Source organism: Macaca fascicularis, chromosome 13 (assembly GCF_037993035.2).
Source record: "Macaca fascicularis isolate 582-1 chromosome 13, T2T-MFA8v1.1".
Lineage (NCBI taxonomy): Eukaryota > Metazoa > Chordata > Mammalia > Primates > Cercopithecidae > Macaca > Macaca fascicularis.
Window position 1 is genome coordinate 96,179,971 of NC_088387.1, and position 24,213 is coordinate 96,204,183.

Consider the following 24,213-nt stretch of genomic DNA (forward strand, 5'->3'; position numbering starts at 1 on the left):
TTAAGTGTAAAATTCAGTAGTAATTTTCAATGTTGTGAAATGCATCTCCAGAACTTTTTCATCTTGCAGAAATGAAACTCCACACCCATTAAACAACTCTCCTTCATCCCTTCCCTCCCCCTGCTCCTGATAACCATCAATGGACAGTTAAGTTGTTTCCACCTCTTGGCTATTGTGAATGGTGCTGTTATAAACATGGGTATGCAAAGATCTCAAAACCTTGCTTTCAGTTCTCTGGGATATATACCTGGAAGTAGGACTGCTGGATCATATGGTAATTCTATTTTTAACTTGTTGAGTAATTATAATTTTTATACCAAAGTACTCACAATTTTTACTCCAACAAATTTCTGAAACATTTACTTACTATGTGCTTCTCAAATTTTGCATTTTGGTTAAAAAAACAAAATCCCTAAACTAAGGGTTATTCTAATGTATGCTTGTTTATGTTACTAAACATTAGAAGTTATATTCTAGTACATTGTGTTTATTTGATACATCTGTCTCTCCCACTAGAATAAAATTTCGTAAGAGAAGAACTTTGCTGCCATATCCCCAATATCTAGCACATACTGGACTATTCAAACATTCGAATGAATGAATGCATTAGCAAAACAAAAATATACTGCATCTCCAACTTTAAGTTTGTTGGGGCTCCTAAATAAAGAGTCCATTGTTAATGATCAAGTACAGATTTCCAAACTGGTAAAGCAAACAAGCAATTAGTATAACACTTCACATCGCAACATCAACTTTTATAAGCACCTATATTTAAAGCACCTGTATTCCTTAAATACAAGGAACTGTATTTAAGATACACAACTGTTAAATGTGGTCTATGATTTAGAGATCACTAGAAACAGATATTAAATAATTTTTGTCTTTCAAATATTTGAGAACGTACAGGCATTGTCCTAGGGAGATGAGCAGACATCCCTAACCTCAGCAGTTCAGATTCTAAAGGAGTGAGATGGTCAATTAACAAAACAAGTAAAACGTTAATCAGAAGTCATATTAACTACTGTGTAGAAGTCAGGTAAGCCGAATGGTAGATGTGAACGGGAAGAGGGGAGCTGTTGCTATTTTATTATAGGACAGAAAGGGAAGACTTCACTGATAAAATGGTATCTGAGCAGAAACCTGGAAGAAATTAGAGAATATACCATGCAAGTAAGTACCTAGGCAGAGTGGCTACAGCCAGGGAACAAGGGCACAGGTCCTGAGGCAGGTCCTTGTGCTTGGCAAGTTCAAAAGAGAGCAAAGATGATGAATTGTTGCAGGGTAAACAAAACAAATCATCTAAGATACGAGTTGAAGCTCAAAGCAAAGAGGTATCAGATTTAGCCGGGGCACAGTACAGTGGTGTACATCTGTCATTCCAGCTACTTGGGAGGCTGAGGTGGAAGGATCGCTTGAGCCTGAAGTTTGCGGCTGCAGTGAGCTGTGATTGTGCCACTGTGCTTATCCTGGGTGATAGAGTGAGACCCTGTCTCAAAAAAAAAAAAAAAAAAAAAAAAACTTGTACATCTTTCTGGAGGTACATCAACAGTAACTATGTAAGATAAGAAAACAAAACAGAAAACCACAGGCCAGGTGCATGGTGGCTCACACCTGTAATCCCAGCACTTTGGGAGGCCAAGGCAGGTAGATCACTTGAGGTGAGAAATTTGAGACCAGCCTGGCCAATATGGCAAAACCCCATCTCTACTACAAATACAAAAATTAGGCTGGGCAGAGTGGCTCACACCTGTAATCCCAGGACTTTGGAAGGCTGAGGCAGGCAGACTGCCTGAGGTCAGGGGTTGAGACGAGCCTGGACAACATGTTGAAACCCCGTCTCTACTAAAAACACAAAAAATTAGCTGGGCGCGGTGGTGCGCACCTGTAGTCGCAGCTACTCAGGAGGCTGAAGCAAGAGAATTGCATGAACCCGGGAGGTGGAGGTTGCAGTGAGCCAAGATCACACCACTGCTCTCCAGCCTGGGAGAAAGAGTGAAAATCTATCTCAATTAATTAATTAATTAATTAATTTTTAAAAATTAGCCAAGTATGGTGGTGCATGCCTGTAATCCCAGCTACTATCTCAAAAAACAAAAAACAAAAATAGTGACTTAAAAGGCATAAAGCCCGTATTTCCCACAGTGTAAAATGTTTTAGAAAAGAAACAAAGATACTGAGAATCATATTCTAACTTCAGATGATGAGAAAGTAGTGGTATTTTAGTGCACTTCTAAGAATCCTCCACCAGACTTGAAACTAGACAAGAGCAGCCGCCAACTGTATACTACTCACCATTGGATCCCTAGTGCTTAGTAGAGGGTGCCTAACATATTAAAAGCCTCAATTTTTTTTTTAAATAAATGGCAAATGCAGGGGGATTATAACTTAATTTTCTAGTTCATAAAGAAAGACTATGCTCATCTCAAAATGCAGATCTTTAATTTTTTTTTTTTTTTTTTTTTTAAGGCAGGATCTCACTCTGTCACCCAGGCTGCAGTGCGGTGGTGTGATCTCAGCTCACTGCAACCTCCACCTCCTGGTCTCAAGCAATCCTCCCACTTCAGCCTCCCAAGTAGCTGGGACTACAGGTATGTGCCATCAGACTTGGTTAATTTAATCTATTTTGAATGAGACATTACATCACAAGCAAAATAAACTATCTTGAGAGATACAAAAACAAATGTAGAAAAATGCTGACAATGGTGAATCTGGAAGATCTAAGGGGATTCACCATAATGAGTGTTCTAACTTTCCTGTGTTAGAAATTTTTCAAAATAATGAAAAAGTTTTAAAAATGCTTAATCTCTTAAAGAGTTAATGTTTGAACAACTATTCTGATACTGTATTTACCTTCCATAGCACTCTTGCCTATTTACTATGCTGTATATCCATCCCCACACTAAAATATGCAAAAAGAAACTACTAAATTTTTTAGAACTACACATCTATCCGGCCAGGTGCGGTGTCTCACGTCTTAATACCAGCACGTTGGGAGGCTGAAGCAGGCGGATCACCTGAGGTCAGGAGTTCGAGACAAGCCTGGTCAACATGGTGAAACCCCATCTCTACTAAAAATACAAACATTAGGCCGGGCGTGGTGGCTCACACCTGTAATCCTAGTACTTTGGGAGGCCAAGACAGGTGGATCACCTGAGTGAGGTCAGGAGTTTGAGACCAGCCTGGTCAACATGGTGAAACCCCATCTCTACTAAAAATACAAAAAAATTAGCCTGGCGTGGCGGTGGGTGCCTGTAATTCCAGTTACTCAGGAGGCTAAGGAAGGAGAATCACTTGAACCCAGGAGGCAGAGGTTGCAGTGAGCCAGGATCACGCCATTGCACTCCACCCTGGGCGACAGAGAGACTCTATCTCAAAAAAAAAAAAAGGAAAAAAAAAAAGAAAAAGAAGCCGGGTATGGTGGCTCATGCCTGTAATCCCAGCACTTTGGGAGGCTGAGGCAGGCAGATCACGAGGTCAGGAGTTCTAGACCAGCCTGGCCAACATGATGAAACGCAGTCTCTGCTAAAAACACAAAAATTAGCCGGGCGTGGTGGCACACGCCTGTAATCCCAGCTACTCAGGAGGCTGAGGGAGGAGAATCGCTTGAACCCGGGAGGCAGAGGTTGCAGTGAGCCGAGACTGTGCCACTGCACTCTAGCCTGGGTAACAGAGTGAGACTCTGTCTCAAAAAATAAAAGAAAAAAAGAAAAGAAATATACACTTGTCCATTAGTATTTAATTTAAGGAAAGCAAAAGCATTTATGTAAGACTAAAATATATAACGAGGTAGATGAACAATACTCCCACTTTGTAAGCACAAATATTTACCAGGAGGTTTCACACCAGCAAAAAATCAAGAATGGTAACTTATTATTCAATGCCAAGTGCTATAATATATAGGACCCACTGAAATCCTCTAATAGATCATGAATTTGCTGAATCACTTGCTGTTTAGTATCCTATGAAATAGTATCCATCAAGAGTATAAGACTGAAATTTAAGACTACATTTCTACTTTGTTCAAAAAGCAAAAATACTCCATTTCCTCCCAAGTAAATCAGCCAAGAATTACACATCTAAATTAAAGCTGTCTCCTTTAAATGTCACTGATCTGGATAGCGGTGGAACTACTTAGATTCAATACTACATGCCACTATCCTAAATAACAAAAATCTCATTATTTTGAAGGAGGACTGGATATTTACAAAAACAACAGCAAAATATCATTCAACCCAATTCTACTACATGTTATGAGTTTTTAAAAAGTGGAGTCAAAAATCATTTGAAGTCAAAAATCACCTCACCTTCCAGTTGAGATAGCAGAGAAAGATCTTTCTAACCCCTTCTCTCCAAAGTCACACCAACATAGAGAAAACAAGAAATATAAACTTTTCGGCCATTTCAATGAATAGACATTGCAACTGTAACCACAGTAGATGAAAACAAAGAAGCTTATGACTTCAAGGCCCACTGAAGACACCAGAGAGGAACAAGTCAATTCATTTGGGAGGGTTTAGCAATAAGAGATATCAGACACCAAGGCAGAAAGTGAGGGCTCTCTATAAGGACACCCCAATACATAGCTTCCATCTCACATAGCAATATTGTCAACCCTCGAGACCAAGTAGGCATTTAAAGGCTCATTCTCTAGAAAATCTGCAACAGATACACTCAGGAACACCAAGTTAAATGGAGTATGGGAATGAGATTACAGATAGGGAGATTTGAAAAAATAAGGAGATTAAATACAAATGTGTATAATGAAACTAAAGTTAACCCCACACCTGCCCACCCAAGTTCCTTTAGCTGCTCAGATTCAAGCAAGCAGGCAGTCAAGCTTACATTCTCCTCCCCACACTCGAGGCAGGTGATCTGAGTCTTTCTCTGAAGGAACAGAATGGCTCCAGAAACAAGACCAACAGACATTAATGTTTGGAATCTCTCTTAGTGAAAAAAAAAAAAAAATAGGCTCATTGTTCCATCATCTTGTAGCAGAGCCCACCAGTGAAAAGCCCTGCCCATGTTTACAGACCTCGAAAACATCTTTTCTTTGAGACTGGGTCTCTCTGTCACCCAGGCTAGAGAACAGTGGCGTGATCATGGGTCTCTACAGCCTCAACCTCCCAGGCTCAAGCAATCTGCTTACGTCTGCCTCTCAAGTAGCTGGGATTACAGGCGTGAACCACCATGATCAGCTAATTTTTTTTTTTTTTAATTTTTTGAAGAGACGGGGGTCTCCCTATGTTGCCCAGGCTGGTCTCAAACTCCTGGGCTAAAGCAATCCTCTTGTCTCAGCCTCCCAAAGTGCTAGGATTACAGGCATAAGCCACCACGTCCTGCTGCAAACATCTTTTTAATGACTTTTTTTTTTTTTTTGAGACTGAGTCTCACTCTGTCGCCCAGGCTGGAGTGCAGTGGTGGGATCTCAGCTCACTGCAACCTCTGCCTACTGGGTTCAAGCGATTCTCCTGACTCAGCCTCCTGAGTAGCTGGGATTACAGGTGCACGTCACCATGCCTGGCTAATTTTTGTATTTTTAGTAGAGACAGGGTTTCACCACGTTGATTAGGCTGGTCCTGACCTCCTGATCCGCCTTCCTCAGCCTTCCAAAGTGCTGGGATTACAAGCGTGAGTCACCTCACCGGGCTTTTAATGACTTTTTTTTTTTTGAGACAGAGTCTCACTTTGTTGCCCAGGCTGGAGTGCAGTGGCGCGATCTCAGTTCACTGCAACCTCTGCCTCCTGGGTTCAAGCGATTCTCCTGCCTCAGCCTCCCGAGTAGCTGGGACCATAGGAGCTCACCACCACATCAGGCTAATTTCTTGTTGTTGTTGTATTTTTAGTAAAAACGGTGTTTCAGCATGTTGGCCAGGATGGTCTCGATCTCTTGATCTCGTGATCTACCCACCTTGGCCTCCCAAAGTGCTGGAATTACAGGTGTGAGCCACCACACCTGGCCTTTAATGACTCATTCTTAATTATGAATGTGCAGCCTGAAATCAACAATCATTTGAGGAAGGCGTTCAAAATAAAATATACAATAAAACAAGGGGGAGGGGGCAAAAAGGGAGGACTTGAAAGGAAGAGAAAACAAGAAATAGAAGAAGCATCAAATAAGCTATCCTCCAAGAACAGAAAATAGTGCATTCAAAAAACAAGAATTTTAAAAAACAAATTTATGCCAGGCATGGTGGCTCACACTTAAAATCCCAGCACTTTGGGAGGCCAAGGTAGGAGGATCAATTGAGCCCAGGAGTTAAAACCAGCCTGGACAACATAGTGAGGCCCAGTCTCTACAATAAATTTAAAAATTAACCAGATGCAGTGGCACATCCCTGTAGTCCTAGCTACTTGGGAGGCCGAGGTGGGAAGATCACTTCAACCCAGGAAGATCACTTAAGCCCGGGAGGTTGAGGCTGCAGAGCCCTGATCACGCCACTGCACTCTAGCCTGGGCGACAGAGCAAGACTCTGTCTCTAAAAAGAAAAATCAAACAAAAAAATTTAAGGACCAGGCACAAGGACTCACACTTGTAATCAATCTCAGCACTTTGGGAGGCTGAGGTGGGACAATCACTTGAGCCCAGTAGACAAAATGAGACCCAAGTATACAAAAAAAAAAGAGAGAATACATTAGCCAGGTGTGGTGGTGGTATGCACCTGTGGTCCCAACCACTCAGGAGGCTGAAGTGGGAGGACTGCTTGGGCCCAGGAGGTTGAGGCTGCAGTAAGACTCTCACAAAGCTGGGTGACAGAGTGAAACCCTGTCTCCAAAAAAAAAAAAAAAGGTTAAGGAATAGACAAGAAAAAACTACTAGAAATTAAAAATATGACAGCTGAAATAAAACCTTCAATATAAAGGTAAAAAGATAAAATCAAAGAAATCTCCCAGGCAGTAGAACAAATTAACAAAGTTGGAGGCCGGGCGCGGTGGCTCAAGCCTGTAATCCCAGCACTTTGGGAGGCCGAGACGGGCAGATCACGAGGTCAGGAGATCGAGGCCATGCCGGCTAACCTGGTGAAACCCCGTCTCTACTAAAAAATACAAAAAAAACTAGCCGGGCGAGGTGGTGGGCGCCTGTAGTCCCAGCTACTCGGGAGGCTGAGGCAGGAGAATGGCCTAAACCCGGGAGGCAGAGCTTGCAGTGAGCTGAGATCTGGCCACTGCACTCCAGCCTGGGCGACAGAGCGAGACTCCGTCTCAAAAAAAAAAAAAAAAAAACAAAGTTGGAAGGACCTGAAAAGGCCCACCAAGTACCCAGAACAATCAATTTATAAAAAAAGACCCACCTACCAAGGTACATAATTATGAAATTTTTTATTAAGAATTTAAAAAATCAGAAATCTTCCAGAGATAAGCTAGGCTACTATAAATAAATAATTACCCTACTAATAAAGGATAAAGAATCAGAATGGTATCAGAACTGTCAGCAACTAGAAGACAATGGAGTAATGTTTTCAAAGTCCTACGGGAAAACTGTTTTCAACCTAGAACTCTATGCCTTGTCAAACACTCAACTGAGTGAAAAGGGAAGAATTAAGACACCGTCAAACATGGAAAGCCTCAAAACATTTCCTTTACCGTGTACCCTTTTAGCAAAAAGCTACAACAGGATGATATGCTCAAAGGGAGTAAACCAACAAAGAAAGGTATTGCAAAAAAACAAGGTATCACATACAGGAGAGACACTTAGGAAATTCCCAAGGCATTAATTGTGCAACCAGGCATAATTAATAACCAGTCCATTATTGAAGCAGGACAGAGAAAATATCTAACAGAGAGGTATCCAGGAAAACGATATAAACCAAAAGATTATTTATCTGGTGGTTTGGCTATGCGGAAATTCATTTTGAGAGGTTGCTGGAGTACATAGGAAGATGGAGATTAATCAAATAAAGAGGACTTTTTAACTTCAGAGGAAAGGAAATAGAGTAGGCTACTTGACTAAATGGAATATTTATACAGGCATAGTAATGTAACCACTGCATACCAATTTAACAAAGAATTAAAATAGAGTGGGATGAGATTATAAAAGGTTAAAATTCTCATCTAGGCCAGGCACGGTGGCTTATGCCTGTAATCCCAGGCTGAGGCAGAAGGATCACCTGAGGTGAGAATTTCGAGACCAGCCTGGCCAACATGGTGAAACCCCATCTCTACTAAAAATACAAAAATTAGCCAGGCTTGGTGGCACATGCCTGTAACCCCAGCTACTTGGGAGCTGAGGCAGGAAAACTGCTTGAACCCAGAAGGTGGAAGTTGCAATGAGCAGAGATCGTGCCACTGCACTCCAGCCTGGGCAACAAGAGTTAAACTCCATCTCAAAAAAAAAAAAAAAAAGAAAAGAAAAAAGAGGAAAAAAAAAACTTTCAGAAAGCACAGTGTAAATTATGGCAAGAGTCAACCACTAAGTCAATTTTCATTCCTGTCGGGTCATACAGGATCTCTGAAACCTTGAGAACACCTACATCATCTGATTAACTATACGAAATTAGGTGAGGGGGAAAGGCCTTCATATTCAATAAATGGTACGGGAGCAACCAGACATCCCTTCCACAAGCAAAAAAAAAAAAAAAAAAAAAAAGTCAACCTCAACCTAAACCCTACACCACATACAAAAGTAACTCAAAATAGGGTCACATGTAAAATATAAAACTATAAAACTTTTAGGAAAACACAGAAGAAAATATTTGGGATCTATGACGGACAGAGTTCCTAAACACCAAAAGCATGACCCACAAAAAGAGAGAAAAGTTCAAAAGCATGATTTATAAATCAGACCTCATCGAACTTCCAAAAGTTTGCCCTGTGAAAGTCCATCTGAAGAGGATGAAAAGACAAGCTACAGACTGGAAGAAAATATTTGTAAACCACATATCCAACAAAGGACTAGAATTTTATTTTTTTGAGATAGTCTCACTGTTGCCCAGGCAGGAGTGATCACAACTCACTGCAGCCTCAACCTCCCTGGCCTCAGCTGATCCTCCCATCTCAGTCTCTCAGGTAGCTGGGACTACAGGTGCACACCACCACATCCAGCTAATTTTTTTCTTTTCTTGTAGGGATAGGGTTTCACCATGTTGCCCAAGCTAGTCTCAAGTGACCCACCCACCTAAGCTTCCCAAAGTGCTGGGATTACAGGCATGAGCCACTACACCTGGTCAAGACTAGAATTTTAAGGGTACAAAGAACTCTCAAAACTCAACAGTTAAAAAACAACCCAGTTAGAAAATGGACAACCATAGGAACAGACATTTTCCCAAAGATAGCAAATAAGCACATAAAAGGACTTTTCAACACCTTTGGCAATCAGGAAAATGCAAATTAAAAACCACAATGAGATTATCACTACATACTTATCAGAATGACTAAAGTACAAAATAGTATGATAATGTTATCAAATGCTGGTGAGGATGCAGAGAAAGTGCACTCACACACTGCTGAAGATGGGGGTGTAAAATGGTATAGCCATTCTGGAAACAGTCTGGTAGTTTCTTATAAAACTAAACATGCAATTACTATGTGACCCAACAACTGCAGTTTTGGGTGTTTATTCCAAAGAAATGAACATTTATGATCACACAACCTCTACACAAAATATTCCTAGCAGCTTTATTCATATTAGCTAAAAATTGGCATCAGCCCAGATGTTCCTCAATGGGTGAAGATTAAACTGTGGTACATACCATGAAGTATACTACTCAACAATTAAAAAAAGAAAGAAAGAAAAAAAAAAACTACTGGGCCCAGCACGGTGGCTCACGCCTGTAATCCCAACACCTTTGAGGCTGAGGCAGGTGAGGCAGATCACCTGAGGTCGGGAGTTCAAGACCAGCCCAGCCAATGTGGTGAAACCCCATCTCTACTAAAAATACAAAAATTAGCTGGGCAAGGTGGCGGGCGCCTGTAATCCCAGCTACTTGGGAGGCTGAAGCAAGGAGAATCACTTGAACCCAGGAGGCAGAGGTTGCAGTGAGCCGAGATCGTGCCATTGCACTCCAGCCTAGGCAACAGAGCAAGATTCTGTCTCAAAAAAAAAAAAAAAAAAACTAATGATACACACAACTTGGATTAATCTCCAGGGAATTATACTGAGTTGGGGGGTGGGAGGGAGCCAATCCCATAAGGTTACATTCTATATGATTCCATTTATATAACATTTGGAAAATGACAAAATTTTAGAAATGGAGGACAGTTTCATAGTTACCAAGATTTGGAGTGTAGAAATATCGGGAGGCTATGATTATAAAAGAACATGAAGGGTCCTTGTTTCTTGGAACTGTTGTAAATTGACTATGGTGGTGGATACATGAACCTATATGAGTGACAAAATTGTGCCAAATTTAATATACACACAAATGAATAAAAATAAAACTGGGGAAATTTTAATAAAGCTGGTGTATTACACCAGATGTCAACATTCTGGTTGTGATGTTATAAGTTTCCCAAAACTGTTACCATTGGGAGAAACTAGGCAAAGTGTACAAGAGATCCCTTTGTATTATCTTTTACAACTACAGAAGAAATTACAATTATCTTAATTAAAATTTCAATTCAAAAAAGTCTGTACAGAAGCATTGCTAATTATATGAAAGAAACAAATCAACACTGTTCTTTGTTCTAATTTTCATATTATGTACTTTTTGGGTCTCCAGAATAATGGTTTTTCCATTTTCTAATGTTTTACAACCTTGGAAGCTCTGTTTCTGGGTCATATTTGAAACACAGCATTCTAGGCCAGGCGTGGTGGCTCCCACCTATAAATCCCAGCACTCTGGGAGGCTGAGGCAGGAGTACTGATTGAGCCCAGGAGTTCGAAACCAGCCTGGGTAACATGGCGAGACCCCGTCTCTGTTAGTTTTTTTTAATCAATAGTAAATAATAAATAAAGAAAGAAAGAAATGTAGCATTCCATCAATAGATGCTGTTTTCCTCAAAAATATTATTTTTCAGCTCTGGAAAGAAGAATAAACATCAAGCAATCATTTATGCTTGCAACCCAAAATACATTGCACTGCCTTCAAATAAAAACGTTTTTCTCATTTCAGATTTCCCTTAAGACTGAGTTTTCTGCACTAAAATTTTATTCTAATCAACTTTTCAAACTCCCTTTTTTTTTTCTTTGAGACGGAGTTTCGCTCTTGTTGCTCAGGGTGGAGTACAATGATGTGATCTTGGCTCACCACAACCTCTGCCTCCTGGGTTCAAGCAATTCTCCTGCCTCAGCCTTCCTGAATAGCTGGGATTATAGGCATGCGCCACCACGCCTGGCTAATTTTTGTATTTTTGGTAGAAACGGGGTTTCTCCATGTTGGTCAGGCTGGTCTCAAACTCCCGACCTCAGGTGATCTGCCGGCCTCGACCTCCCAAAGTGCTGGGATTACAGGCATGAGCCACCGCACCGGGCCTCAAATTCCTTTTCTTACACTCCAGAGTTAATGAACTAATTTCATAAACCCTCAATTATTCATCCATTTGAAGGAACCACCTCTATGACTTTTACAAGACTTTTAGTCTTCTGGGTTCAGATAATGTCCTGTTAACCTCAACATCCTTTGTAACTCCTTTAAACTTTCTTTTTATATATAAAATAAAGTTTTAAAAAGCTGGCCTTGGTGGCTTGAGAGGTAGAGGCAGGAAGACTGCTTGAGCCCAGGAATTCGATCCAGTCTAGGAAACATAGCAAGACCCTGTCTCTACAAAAATCAAATAAAATAAAAATTAAACTTCAGCCGGGCGTGGTGGCTCAAGCCTGTAATCCCAGCACTTTGGGAGGCCGAGGCGGGTGGATCACGAGGTCAGGAGATCGAGACTATCCTGGCTAACATGGTGAAACCCCGTCTCTACTAAAAATATAAAAAACTAGCCGGGCGTGGTGGTGGGCGCCTGTAGTCTCAGCTACTTGGGAGGCTGAGGCGGGAGAATGGCGTGAACCCGGGAGGCGGAGCTTGCAGTGAGCCGAGATCACGCCACTGCACTCCAGCCTGGGAGACACAGCGAGACTCCATCTCAAAAAAAAAAAAAAAAAAAAAATTAAACTTCTCCTTTATGACTTAAACATCTCAATAGTTTCCCCATGCAAATCTCTTCAGCTAATCATACAATTCATACTTTGTGCTAAATAATGGTCTCTTATTTGTAAATCAACACTCAACAAGCTCCTACTCCTCTGTTTACAACTACTGCGACAGCTCTGCCTGGGCAACCTTCTACTACTAAAAGTTGAAAGAGATTGCCAATATTTCTCCTATCGGTCTCTCCCTTCTGCAAACAAAACAAGAATGGCGGTATTTCCTTTGCCGTGCTTGTGTATCACTATCCACCACAATCCTTGAAAAGAAAATAATTATCCCTAACATCATCGGCTCTTCTCTATTATGCTCTAAGTTGGCAAAGGACAAGTAACCTGAACAAAATTCTTGATATTTTATTCTAAGACTTGTTACTTCCCTATTCTTGCCCCTCCAAAAAAACAAAAAAAAAACAAAACCACAGCAACTCTACTTTTCAAATTGAAATTGATGAGCAGGAAGACTATCATTGATTTTTTTACACACAACAATGAAATTCTCAGAATGAGCAATGTGGTTATGAATAAGATTGGCTGTGGATTCTTATAAAAACTCCTGGCCAGGCACGATAGCTCATGCCTGTAATCCCAGCACTTTGGGAGGTTGAGGCAGGCAGATCACCTGAAGTCAGGAGTTTGAGACCAGCCTGGTCAACAGGGCCAAACCCTGTCTCTACTAAAAATACAAAAATTAGCCGGGCATGGTGGCGCATGCCTGTAATCCCAGCTACTTGGCAGGCTGAGGAAGGAGAATCATTTGAACCCGGGAGGTGGAACTTGCAGTGAGCAGTGAGCGGAGATCGGAGATTGATTGCACTCCAGCCTCTGCGAACAAAAGTGAAACTCTGTCTCAAAAAAAAAAAAAAAAAAAAAAAAAACTAATTAGCCATGTGGCCTTTTGGCCTTCTGGAAGTTACTTCACCTCACCAGTCTGTTTTCCCACTTTGAAAATTCATTTAAGGGTTCATTCCTGCACTAACATTCTGTGATTCTAACATTCCAAGAAGGTCTATGTAGATACAGACAACAACAAGACACATCTGCCTTCAACATCTGAAAGTACAGACCAGTGATACTAAAGCATGGGAAAGTACCATAAAGGATCCTCTTGATTCACAACCACTAGTTAACAGTAGCTAACACCTGGAACAGGAGGGGCTGTCTGCATTCAAATGCTCTTTTAGGAGAGCTGGGTCAAGTGTTAGTTTTTTGGGTTTTGTTGGGCGGTGGGGAAAATATATCTAAAACATTTAGCATTTAAACCGTTTTTTAAAACACAGCATAAAACATAACATTAAATTTGCCACCTTAACCATTTTTAATGTGTACAGTTCAGTAGGTGTTAAGTATATCACACCATTGTGCAACAGATCTCCAGAGCCTTTTCATTTTGCAAAACTGTAATGCACTGTTTTATACTCATTAAACACCTACTTCCTTCTTCCCCAGTCCCTGGTAATCACCATTCTTTCTGTTTCTATGAATTTGACTTTAGATAGCCTCATATCCATATAAATGAAACCACATAGTATTTGTCTTTTCATGCATTTCAAACATTTTTAAGTGTACAATTCAGTGGCATTAAATTAACACTGTTATACAACCATCACCACTATTCCTCTCTGGAACTTTTTCATCCTCCCAAACTAAAACTGTGCTCATTAAGCAATAACTCCCCATTATCCTGTCCCCCAGGCCCTAGTAACCACTATTTCACTAATTTGTCTACTACAGGTACCTCGCACATTATTTGTCCTTTTGTGTCCAACTCATTTTACTTAGTAAACTATTTTCAAGGTGCACCCATGTGGCAGTATGTTAGAATTTCCCTCCCTTTTAAGGCTGAATAATATTCCATTTTATGTGTATACCACACATTTTGTTTATCCATTCATCCACTGATGAACATGTGAGTTGTTTCCACCTTTCAACTATTGTGAATAATGCTGCTATGCACGCTGGTGTGAAAATAGCTGTTCGAGTCTTTTTTGTTGTTGTTTTGAGACAGGGTCTTGCTCTGTCACCCAGGCTGGAGCACAGTGGCACAATTATCAGCTCACTGCAACCTCCGCTTCCCGGGTTCAAGTGATCCTCTTGCCTCAGCCTCCCAAGTAGCCGGTACTACAGGCATGCACCACCATGTACAGCTAATTTTGGGGGGTTTCTTGGTAGAGACAGGATCTCACCATGTTGCCCAGGCTGGTCTTGAACTCCTGAGTCCAAGTGATCTGGCCTCCTAAAGTGCCGGGATTTACAAGCATGAGCCACCTTGCCTGGCCCTGTTTGAATCTTTGATTTAAATTATCCTGGATATAACTTGAAGTGAGATCACTAGATCATATGGTAATTTCCTTTTTAATTTTTCGAGAAACCACCCTATTGTTTCTCACTGTGGCTGCACCATTTCACATTCCCACCAGCAGTGCACCAAGGTTCCAATTTCTCTACAACCTTATCACTTGCTTTTGTCTTTTGTTATTATTGTTATAACTATCCTAAATGGTCACAAAATAACATCTCATTGTGGTTTTGATTTGCATTTCCCTAATTATTAGTGATGCTGAACATCTTTCCATGTGCTTATTGAGCATCTGCTCATCTTCTTTGGAGAAATACCTACATAGGCTTTTTTTTTTTTTTTTTTTTGAGACAATAGTCTCACTGTCGCCCAGGTTGGAGTGCAGTGGCGCAATCTCGGTTCACTGCAAGCTCCACCTCCCGGGTTCACGCCATTCTCCTGCCTCAGCCTCCCGAGTAGCTGGGACTACAGGTGCCCGCCACCACGCCCAGCTAATTTTTTTGTATTTTTAGTAGAGACGGGGTTTCACCATGTTAGCCAGGATGGTCTCGATCTTCTGACCTCGTGATCCGCCCGCCTCGGCCTCCCAAAGTGCTGGGATTACAGCCGTGAGCCACTGAGCCTGGTCAGCTTTTTTTTAAAATAGTAATTATGAAACACTTCACAAATTTGCACATCATCCTTGCGCAAGGACCATACTAATCTTCTCTGTATCGTTCCACCTTTACTATATATGCTGCCGAGGCAAGCACTCTGGATAGTTTTTTGGGGTTTTTAAAGATAGAATCTCACTCTGTCATCCAGGTTGGAGTGAGATGGTACAATCATAGCTCACTGTAGCTTCAAACTCCTGGACTCAAGTGATCCTCCCATCTCAGCCTCCTGAATAGCTTAGACTACAAGTATGCACCACCACACCCAGCTAATTTTTTATTTAAAAGCTTTTTTTTTTTTTTTTTTTTGTAGAGACGGGGTCTCGCTAAGTTGCCCAGGCTGGTCTCGAACCCCTGAGCTCAAGCTATCCTCCTGCCTCAGCCTCCCAAAGTGCTGGAAATATAGATGTGAGCCACAGCACCCAGCCTAATCAATCATTTCTAAAATGCAGATTAGTGGAACCAACCTACTCTTTCAAAACTTAGCAGAATCATCCTGACGACAAAATGTATATATTATACCTCTCTTAGGGACAAGAGGCTTTACCAACTTCATTTCTTACATGGAACCCAGAGACTCCAATTCCCAATGAAAAATATTCCCTGTGAAAAAAGGAATAAGCCTAGTGGTGGAGAAAGGATTAATGACACTGAAAAGTGGCACATCCAGTATATAAACAGCCCACTAAAAACCTGTGCTTTGAACTTGTAATTCCCCCATCACTAAGTAATGCATTCCTGAGCTCATACTACCAAGATGGTTATGGTCAAATCAACAACTGAAATCTTCTCATCCAAAAGTTGTAACTCTCTTAAGACTACTTTTCAAACCTTTCAATTTTTTTCTTTTTCTTTTTATTTTTTTTGAGACGGAGTTTTGCTCTTGTTGCCCAGGTTGGAGTACAATGGCACGATCTTGGCTCACCGCAACCTCCACCCCCCAGGTTCAAGCGATTCTCCACCGATTCTCCTGCCTCAGCCTCCCGAGTAGCTGGGATTACAGGCATGCGCCACCACGCCCGGCTAATTTTGTATTTTTGGTAGAGACAGGGTTTCACCACGCTGGCCAGACTGGTCTCGAACTCTGACCTTAGGTGATCTGTTTGCCTTGGCCTCCCAAAGTGCTGGGATTACAGGCGTGAGCCATTGCACCCGGCCCCAACCTTCCAATTTCTAAGAGCAGTCTTGCCCTATTAAGCCAAACAGTTAATATTCCCTTTTTTTTTTTTTTTTTTTTTTTGAGTCAGAGTCTCACTCTTGTCGCCCAGGTTCAAGTGCAGTGGCATGTGCTCGGCTCACTGCAATCTCCACCTCCTGTGTTCAAGCAATTCTTCTGCCTCACAGCCTCCCAAGTAGCTGGGGCAACAGGCACGCACTACCATGCCCGGCTAATTTCTGTATTTTTAGTAGAGATGGGGTTTCACCGTGTTGGCCAGGCTGGTCTTGAACTCCTGACCTCTGCTGATCCACCTCCCTCAGCCTCCCAAAGTGCTGGATTACAGGCATGAGCCACTGCGCCTGGTCACAGCTAACATTCATAAGTCCGATCCCAATCTACTTCATATAATGATCAGAAAGTAGGTAAAAGGGAAAAATTTTAAATAAGCTACCGCCAATTCGTATTAAGAGGATCTTGATTGTACCACCTGTCTGCCTACCTGCCTGCCTTCATTATTTATCGTGCATCCATTAAGTGCAGGTACTCTTCCAGGTGTTTAGCATACGAGGGGGGGAAAAAAAAAAAGACAGAGACTTCTGCCCTTGTGCAACTTATATTCTGGTGCCCTTGGATGCGTTTTGAAATTGGTTGAGTATAACATACCAGTAATTTGTTCTTTGCAGCAGTCTCCAATAAATCTGACCATTTATATAACACATAATTTCTAATATGGATGTATGAGCATTGAAAATATACAGAAAAATTCACATACAGTAGTCTTTGTGAACACCATCCTATAAATCTATAAAAATTATTTCTTCAAAAAACCAACAGCCAATAAGAAATTTAAATGACCGCACCTAAAATAATGAGGGCCTGCCTTATTTTGGCAGTCAGGTCCTTCTGAACACCTGCAAGATAACTACTTCCATACAAACCTCAGGATGTTGTTTTTGTTTTTTCACACAGAGTCTTGCTCTGTCACCCAGGCCGGAGTGCAGTGGCGTGATCCAAGCTCACCGCACCCTTGAATTCCTGGACTTAAGTGATCCTCCCACCTCAGCCTCCCCTGTAGCTAGAACTACAGGAACAAGCCACCATGTCCTGCTAATTTTTTGTTTTTGCAGAGATGGGGGTCTATGTTGCCCAGACTGGTCTCAAACTCCTTACCTCAAGTGAACTTCCCAACTCAGCCTCTCTAAGTGCTGGGATTACAGGTTTGAGCCACCATGCCCAGCCCTCAGGATGTTCAAGTGACCACTAAAAAATTTCATTATAATTTATACTTAGAGAATGCTCTAGATTTTAAAAACCCAGCCAGACATGATGGTGCTCCCCTGTAGTCCCAGCTACTTGAGAGGCTGAGGAAGGAAGATTGCTTAAGCCCAGGAGTTCGAGGCTACAGTGAGCTATGATTGCACCACTGCACTCCAAGCTGGGTGACAGAGTGAGATTTAATCTTTTAAATAACAACAACAACAAACCCTAGTCACATGGTAAAATTTAACACATTCCTAAAAGTAGTCTACTTTCAAAGTATTTCTAGTCATCTGCACATTGACCAAGTGGTTACTTAACATTGCTTAGACATGTACCATCCAGTATGGTAGCTACTAGCCACATGTAGCTATTAATCACTTGAAATACGCCTCTTTAAAATTTATGTTTTCATTACATAATATACATCCATGTAGAAATACACCTAATCTAAAATGAGATGAGTTTTAAGCATAGCTTACAAACCAGAGAAAAAGAATGTGAAATATCTCAACAATTTTAATTTTTTTTTTCCTACAGACAGGGTCTCACTATGTTGCCCAGGCTGGTCTTGAACTCTTGGGCCCAAGCAATCCTCCCACCTCAGCCTGCCAAAGTGCTGGTATTACAGGTGTGAGCCACTGAGCCTACCCTCAACAATTTTTAAATCCTGATTACACAATAAAATGACATTCTAGATATGAGTTAAAATATATTATTAAAATTTACTTTGTAGGCCGGGCGCAGTGGCTCGAGTCTGTAATCCCAGAATTTTGTGAGGCCAACCGAGATGGGTAGATCATCTGAGGTCAACAGTTCTTGGCCAGCCTGGCCAACATGGTGAAACCGCGTCTCTACTAAAAATACAAAAAAATTAGCTGGGTGTGGTAGTGGGCACCTGTAATTCCAGCTACTTGAGAGGCTGAGGCAGGGAGAATTGCTTGAATCTGGGAGGCAGAGGTTGCAGTGAGCCGAGATCATGCCACTACACTCCAGCCCGGGCAACAGAACGATACTCTGTCTCAAAAAAAAATTTTTTTTTACTTTTTAAAATGTGACCATTTGGCCAGGTACAGTGGCTCACACCTGTAATTCCAGGATTTTGGGAGGCCAAGACTCCATCTCAAAAAAAAAGAAGTGGCTATTAAAAGTAATATATGTGGCTCACATTATTTCTTTTGAACGGCACTGGTTAAATGCAATGGTAGACTTCTTTTTTTTTTTGAGACAGAGTCTCCCTCTGTTGCCCAGGCTGAAATGCAGTGGCACTATCTCGGCTCACTGCAAGCTCCGCCTCCAGGGTTCACAAAATTCTCCTGCCTCAGCCTCCCGAGCAGCTGGGACTACAGGCGCCCACCACCACGCCAAGCTAATTTTTTGTATTTTTAGTAGAGACGGAGTTTCACCGTGTTAGCCAGGATGGTCGCGATCTCGTGACCTCGTGATCCACCCACCTCGGCCTCCCAAAGTGCTAGGATTACAGGTGTGAGCCACAACACCCGGCCCAATGGTATTTTAAACCTGTGGACAGAGCTAACATATGAATGTGTTCAAGCTGTACTCAGAATCATTTATTTTCTCAACTTACACTATTCAACATCTTATATATGAAAACATTTTTATCTGAAAGTATGAAAATGTCAGAGTCTAGGCCGGGCGCGGTGGCTCACGTCTATAATCCCAGCACTTTGGGAGGTTAAGGCGGGTGGATCACCTGAGGTCAGGAGTTCAAGAACCGCCTGACCAAAACTACTTAATTTTTGCCTACTAAAACTACGTAATTGGCCAGGCGTGGTGGCGTGATCCTGTAATCCCAGCTACTCAGGAGGCTGAGGCAGGAGAATCGCTTGAACCTGGGAAGCAGAGGTTGCAGTGGGCAGAGATTGCGCCACTGCACGCCAGCCTGAGCAACAACAGTGAAACTCCATCTCAAAAAAAAAAAAAAAAAAAAAAAAAGAGGGCGGGCATGGTGGTTCCCACGTGTAATCCCAGCACTTTGGGAGGCTGAGGAGGGCAGACCACCTGAGGTCAGAAGTTTGAGACCAGCCTGGCCAACATGGTGAAACCTCGTCTCTACTAAAAATACAAAATTAGCCAGATGTGGTGGCATATGCCTATAATCCCAGCTACCTGGGAGGCTGAGGCAGAAGAATCACTTAAGCCAGGGAGGTGGAGGTTGCACTGAGCCAAGATCACACCATTGCACTCCAGCCTGGGCAAAAAAAAATGAAACTCCATCTCAAAAAAAAAAAAAAAAGAAAGAAATTGTTTAGCGGAGCACCAACAAATACTTGGGTACCACAGTGTGCAGGATGTTCAATCCATAAAATAACATCTTCTGCCACACCTCCACAGCAGAAGAGTCACATATTCTATATAGAGCTAATATAATATGCACTGTGCTCCTACAAAGTGCCTGACCCTGGCACCATGTGAAGTGCTTTACTCTCACTAACCCATAAAATTCTCACAACTACCCTATGTGGTAGATACTACGACTGACATTTTTTTTTTTTCAGATGGAGTTTCACTCTTGTTGCCCAGGCTGGACTGCAATGGCGCGATCTCGGCTCACCACAACCTCCGCCTCCCGGGTTCAAGCGATTCTCCTGCCTCAGCCTCCCGAGTAGCTGGGATTACAAGCATGCGCCACCACTACCAGCTAATTTTTGTATTTTTAGTAGAGACGGGGTTTCTCCATGTTGATCAGGCTGGTCTCGAACTTCGGACCTCAGGCAATCTGCCTGCCTCGGCCTCCCAAAGTGCTGGGATTACAGGCGTGAGCCACCGTGCCCAGCCTTATTAACACTTTTAAAGAGCCTGAAGCCAGAGAGGTTAAGTAATCTGCCAAAGTTGCACAGCTAGTAGTAACCTGTGGAAACAAGATTCCAACCCAGCAGACTTGATCCAAAATCATCACACATCTTCCCAAGTAAAAGGAATACAAAAATATTATACCATTATCTTACAGGATTGAGTTTTAGTTGGGGGGCATGTACTCTTTACAAAAAGATTGGAGTAGGCCGGGCGCGGTGGCTCACGCCTGTAATCCCAGCACTTTGGGAGGCCGAGGCGGGCGGATCACAAGGTCAGGAGATCGAGACCACGGTGAAACCCCGTCTCTACTAAAAATACAAAAAAATGAGCCGGGCGCAGTGGCGGGCGCCTGTAGTCCCAGCTACTCGGGAGGCTGGGGCAGGAGAATGGCGTGAACCCAGGAGGCGGAGCTTGCAGTGAGCCAGGATCGCGCCACTGCACTCCAGCTTGGGCGACAGAGCAAGACTCCGTCTCAAAAAAAAAAAAAAAAAAAAAAAAAAAAAAAGATTGGAGTAGAGACAGTTAATGTTTTGCTTCCTACTCTCCAACCACACTGTTCCTAAGGATAGGTTAAAGTTGACCACATAGCCGGGCGTGGTGGCTCAGCCTGTAATCTCAGCACTTTGGGAGGCTGAGGCGGTGGAGTGCTTGAGGTCCGAAGTTCAAGAGCAGCCTGACCAACATGGTGAAACCCAGTCTCTACTAAAAATACAGAAATTAGCCAGGCATGGTGGCAAGCACCTGTATCAGAGCTACCCAGGCAGCTGAGGCAGAACTGCTTGAACCCCTGAGGCGGAGGTTGCAATGAGCCGAGATCACACCACTGCACTCCAGCCTGGGTGACAGAGTGAGGTTCAGTCTCAAAATAAAGAAAGAAAGAAAGAAAGTTGACCACATGAATTAAATCCTCAACCTTACTATACATTTGTTCTATGCTCCCTTTTCCAGAAAGGCCCTATCCCACCCCTCTGACTCAATTCCTATTAGTCCTCCAGACTTCATTTATTATTATTTTTTTGAGACTAAGTCTCGTTTTGTTGCCCAGGCTGGAGTGCAGGGGCACAATCTCAGCTCACTGTAACCTCCGCCTCCCAGGTTCAAGCCATTCTCCTGCCTCAGCCTCCTGAGTAGCTGGGACTACAGGCACCTGCCACTACGCCCAGCTAATTTTTGTATTTTTAGTAAAAATGGGGTTTCACGATATTGGCCAAGCTGATGTTGAACTTCCGACCTTATGATCCGCCCGCCAAGGCCTCCTAAAGTGCTGGGATTACAGGTGTGAGCCACAGCGCCGGCCCAGACTTCATTTTAGGTATCATCTCTATGTAAGTCTACTCAAACTCCTCACGATTTAGACTAGGCACTCTTCCTCCCTATGCTTACTACTGTAGCATCTTACTGGAATGCTCCTCAAGGGGTCTGTTGTGTTCATTTATTCTCAGTGTCTAAGAACAGTGCCCAGCATTAGATGCTCAATAAATATTTGCTGACCCATCTGATCACCTAACCCCAGCCAGCTACAGCTAAAAGTGGAGTGTTAAAAGCAAACTTAGTGCTAGGGAAGTGCTAGCGCTAAGTGCTAGTATTCTCTAACCCACAAGTTAGAGAACAAGCCCTAAGTTTCATGAAATTTATGACAAACCAAGAAAACAGTATGATACTCTGGAAATAAGGATTATGATAATTTGCCTCCCAAAAAAGGTGAGCAAAATAAAAATCTATTTAAAAAATGACTTGTCCAATTTAATTTCTGTAAAATGTATTTTGTGAGAACGAAGCAGCTGATATTTGTCACAAAAGAAAACCCAAACCAAATATTTCAGTAACGCTATATAAATTGCTTCAAATCAGCTTAATTTTGACAATTCCCAGAGTTCAAAGACGACTGCAGTTGCTTTTTAAAATCGTCTCAATATAAAATTACATTTAAACATGGGTTCAACTGCACGGCCACAATGCTGAGAGCCATGTGTCTTTTAAGAAATGTATTGGGGAGCGGATGGGTTTCACAATTAATAAAGCACAATTAGCGTCAGCGCCACTTAAATTTTCTACCCAGATTCAAAAGGGACTTTCCTAGAGCTTTCCCTTTTCCTTTCCTAAACGGGAAATTCGATTAAAAAGGTCACTCTTCAGCTCTTACTGCCACACTAAGTAATTCTGAAACACGGTGAAAGTGCATTGTAAGTCCATAGGGCTATGACTGGCAAAATACTTTCCTGTAAATACTAGAGTCAAATAAAATAGAAGAGAGAACTTGACTTCACTCTGTTGGGTTTGAGGACAGAAACTGATCATCTTCCTCAGATTACTGCTTCTGTTGATGTCTCGAAAAGCGCTGAGGCAAATATGCCAGAGTCCCGCCCCAAGCGCGAAGAGCCTCCGATTGTTTGACACATCAATGGATTAGTCAATGAGGGCAACTCACTTTTCCCTTCTAATTTACCTTAATTATCCTTCTCAGAAACCCTCAAGTTTACTCTAAGTTATGAGCATATGGAATCTTCTCTTTGCCCCAAAGTATAAATTCAGGCCTTTCCCAAATAGCTAGTACTGCTTCAATCGCAACCACTGAAATAAATACTTTAAAAATATCACACATCTAGTAATTCCATGCAAATGTGGAAAAAGCCAGTCCAGTCGCCTGAAGAAATAAGGTTCTGGAACACGGTTAAATGGTGCATATTTTGTAACAGAAGGCACTGAGCATAGTGGGAGACTCGAAAGCAAAAGACCGGATGGAAATCATGGGAAGACCCCGCCCCAGTAAGCTCGATGCCGATTCAAACAGTAACTTGGATCTGTCGTTTGGAATCGGAATCACTGAAACAAAGGCGTATATTACGGGAAGCAAGATGTCTGGAGTAAAATAAACGGTTTGCAGCTACCGAGACTGTACACCGTCCTCCCACAGGTCTTACCTATGGTGGAAATAAAGGTAGTATTGAAGGCATCATCCGAAAAACGAAAAAGGACGCAGGTCTTCCCCACTCCCGAATCCCCGATCAGGAGCAGCTTGAAAAGCAGGTCGTACGTCTTCTTCGCCATTGGGAGGAGCGGCTCGGGCTCTCGCCGCCGGCGGCCCCAAGGGATCGGTCCCTCTCACTAGGGCCAACTCCTCACTCGGGCGTTCTCAGGCCGGAGGACCGGGGAAGCGTGGGAAAAAGGAAGGCTCGAGAGGGCGCGGGCGACCTACGAACAGCTTCGGGGAAGCCCCGACAGTGGCGGCGTCCAGTGCCTCCGAGGGCGGCGACCACAGCTCCGCAGCCTCTCCCAGCCGCTCCGCCCGGTTCCGGGGAGTCGGTCGGGACAAAATGGCCTCCCCTCCCCCCTCAGGGCTTCTCGGCCGGGACGCTCCCACGGGCGAGCAAGCCTGCTCTGCCGTCGACGAGGCGCGGCGGGCGTGAGGACAGTCTCTCTCGCGAGCAGAAACTCCGCGCTAGCACGCGGCGAGGGCAGCGAAGAAAGACCCCCAAGTCGACGAGCTCAGTTACATAGCCCCATGAAACCGAGCCGCCCCGGCCAGAGCCACCTTTTCCCCGTGCCCTCTCACGCCGCCGTGCGCGCTGCCTGAGACGCACGCAAGGACGTACGCCCGCCCTTCCCTCACGCCCTAGCCCTGCGGTTCGCCTCTGCGCACGCGCACAAGAGGGCACGGGGCGCGCCGAAGTGGAGTGGAATGCTCGGGTATCCAAGCCTCAGTCTGAGGCTGGACCCAGAGGGGAGAAGGGAGGGGCGATAGAGGGCGAGGCCGCGGGCGCGCTCCCTGTAGCCGCCTGATAGGGTGCGCGGCGTTACGAGCACGCCCCGCGGGAGCCGCTGCTTAGCGACTGCGCAGGCGCAGCGCCCCCCCCCCCCCCGCTTTCCCCCCGAGACACCCTTCCCGAACCCTGCACCTCCTTCCAGTCCTGGGGTCTCCCGCTGGACTGCGCTGCGGTTTCTCTGCCCAGCGTTTGTC

At 43.3% G+C, this 24,213-nt stretch overlaps 1 protein-coding gene, 1 long non-coding RNA gene and 1 other non-coding gene across 4 annotated transcripts in view; all 3 read right to left on the reverse strand.

The window, feature by feature from the left end:
* Positions 1-23,827, reverse strand: part of RAB10 (RAB10, member RAS oncogene family) — a 107,352-nt gene extending 83,525 nt beyond the window's left edge. For both annotated transcript variants that reach the window (XR_012422590.1, XM_005576364.4), the window contains exon 1: positions 23,177-23,827. Coding sequence is in view for 1 of the 2 variants with exons in the window: in XM_005576364.4 (XP_005576421.1) it covers positions 23,177-23,303 (127 nt within the window). In the remaining variant the exon portion in view is untranslated. The remainder of the gene's footprint in view (positions 1-23,176) is intronic.
* On the reverse strand, positions 15,015-15,121 carry LOC123568577 (U6 spliceosomal RNA). The gene has a single exon (XR_006691940.1). It is a non-coding gene; the product is annotated as a U6 spliceosomal RNA (small nuclear RNA).
* LOC135966861 (uncharacterized) lies at positions 17,956-19,397 on the reverse strand. Its single transcript, XR_010580544.2, has 2 exons — positions 19,292-19,397; positions 17,956-18,754 (listed from the first exon to the last, which is right to left on the reverse strand). It is a non-coding gene; the product is annotated as an uncharacterized lncRNA (long non-coding RNA).
* Positions 23,828-24,213: the final 386 nt, after the last annotated feature.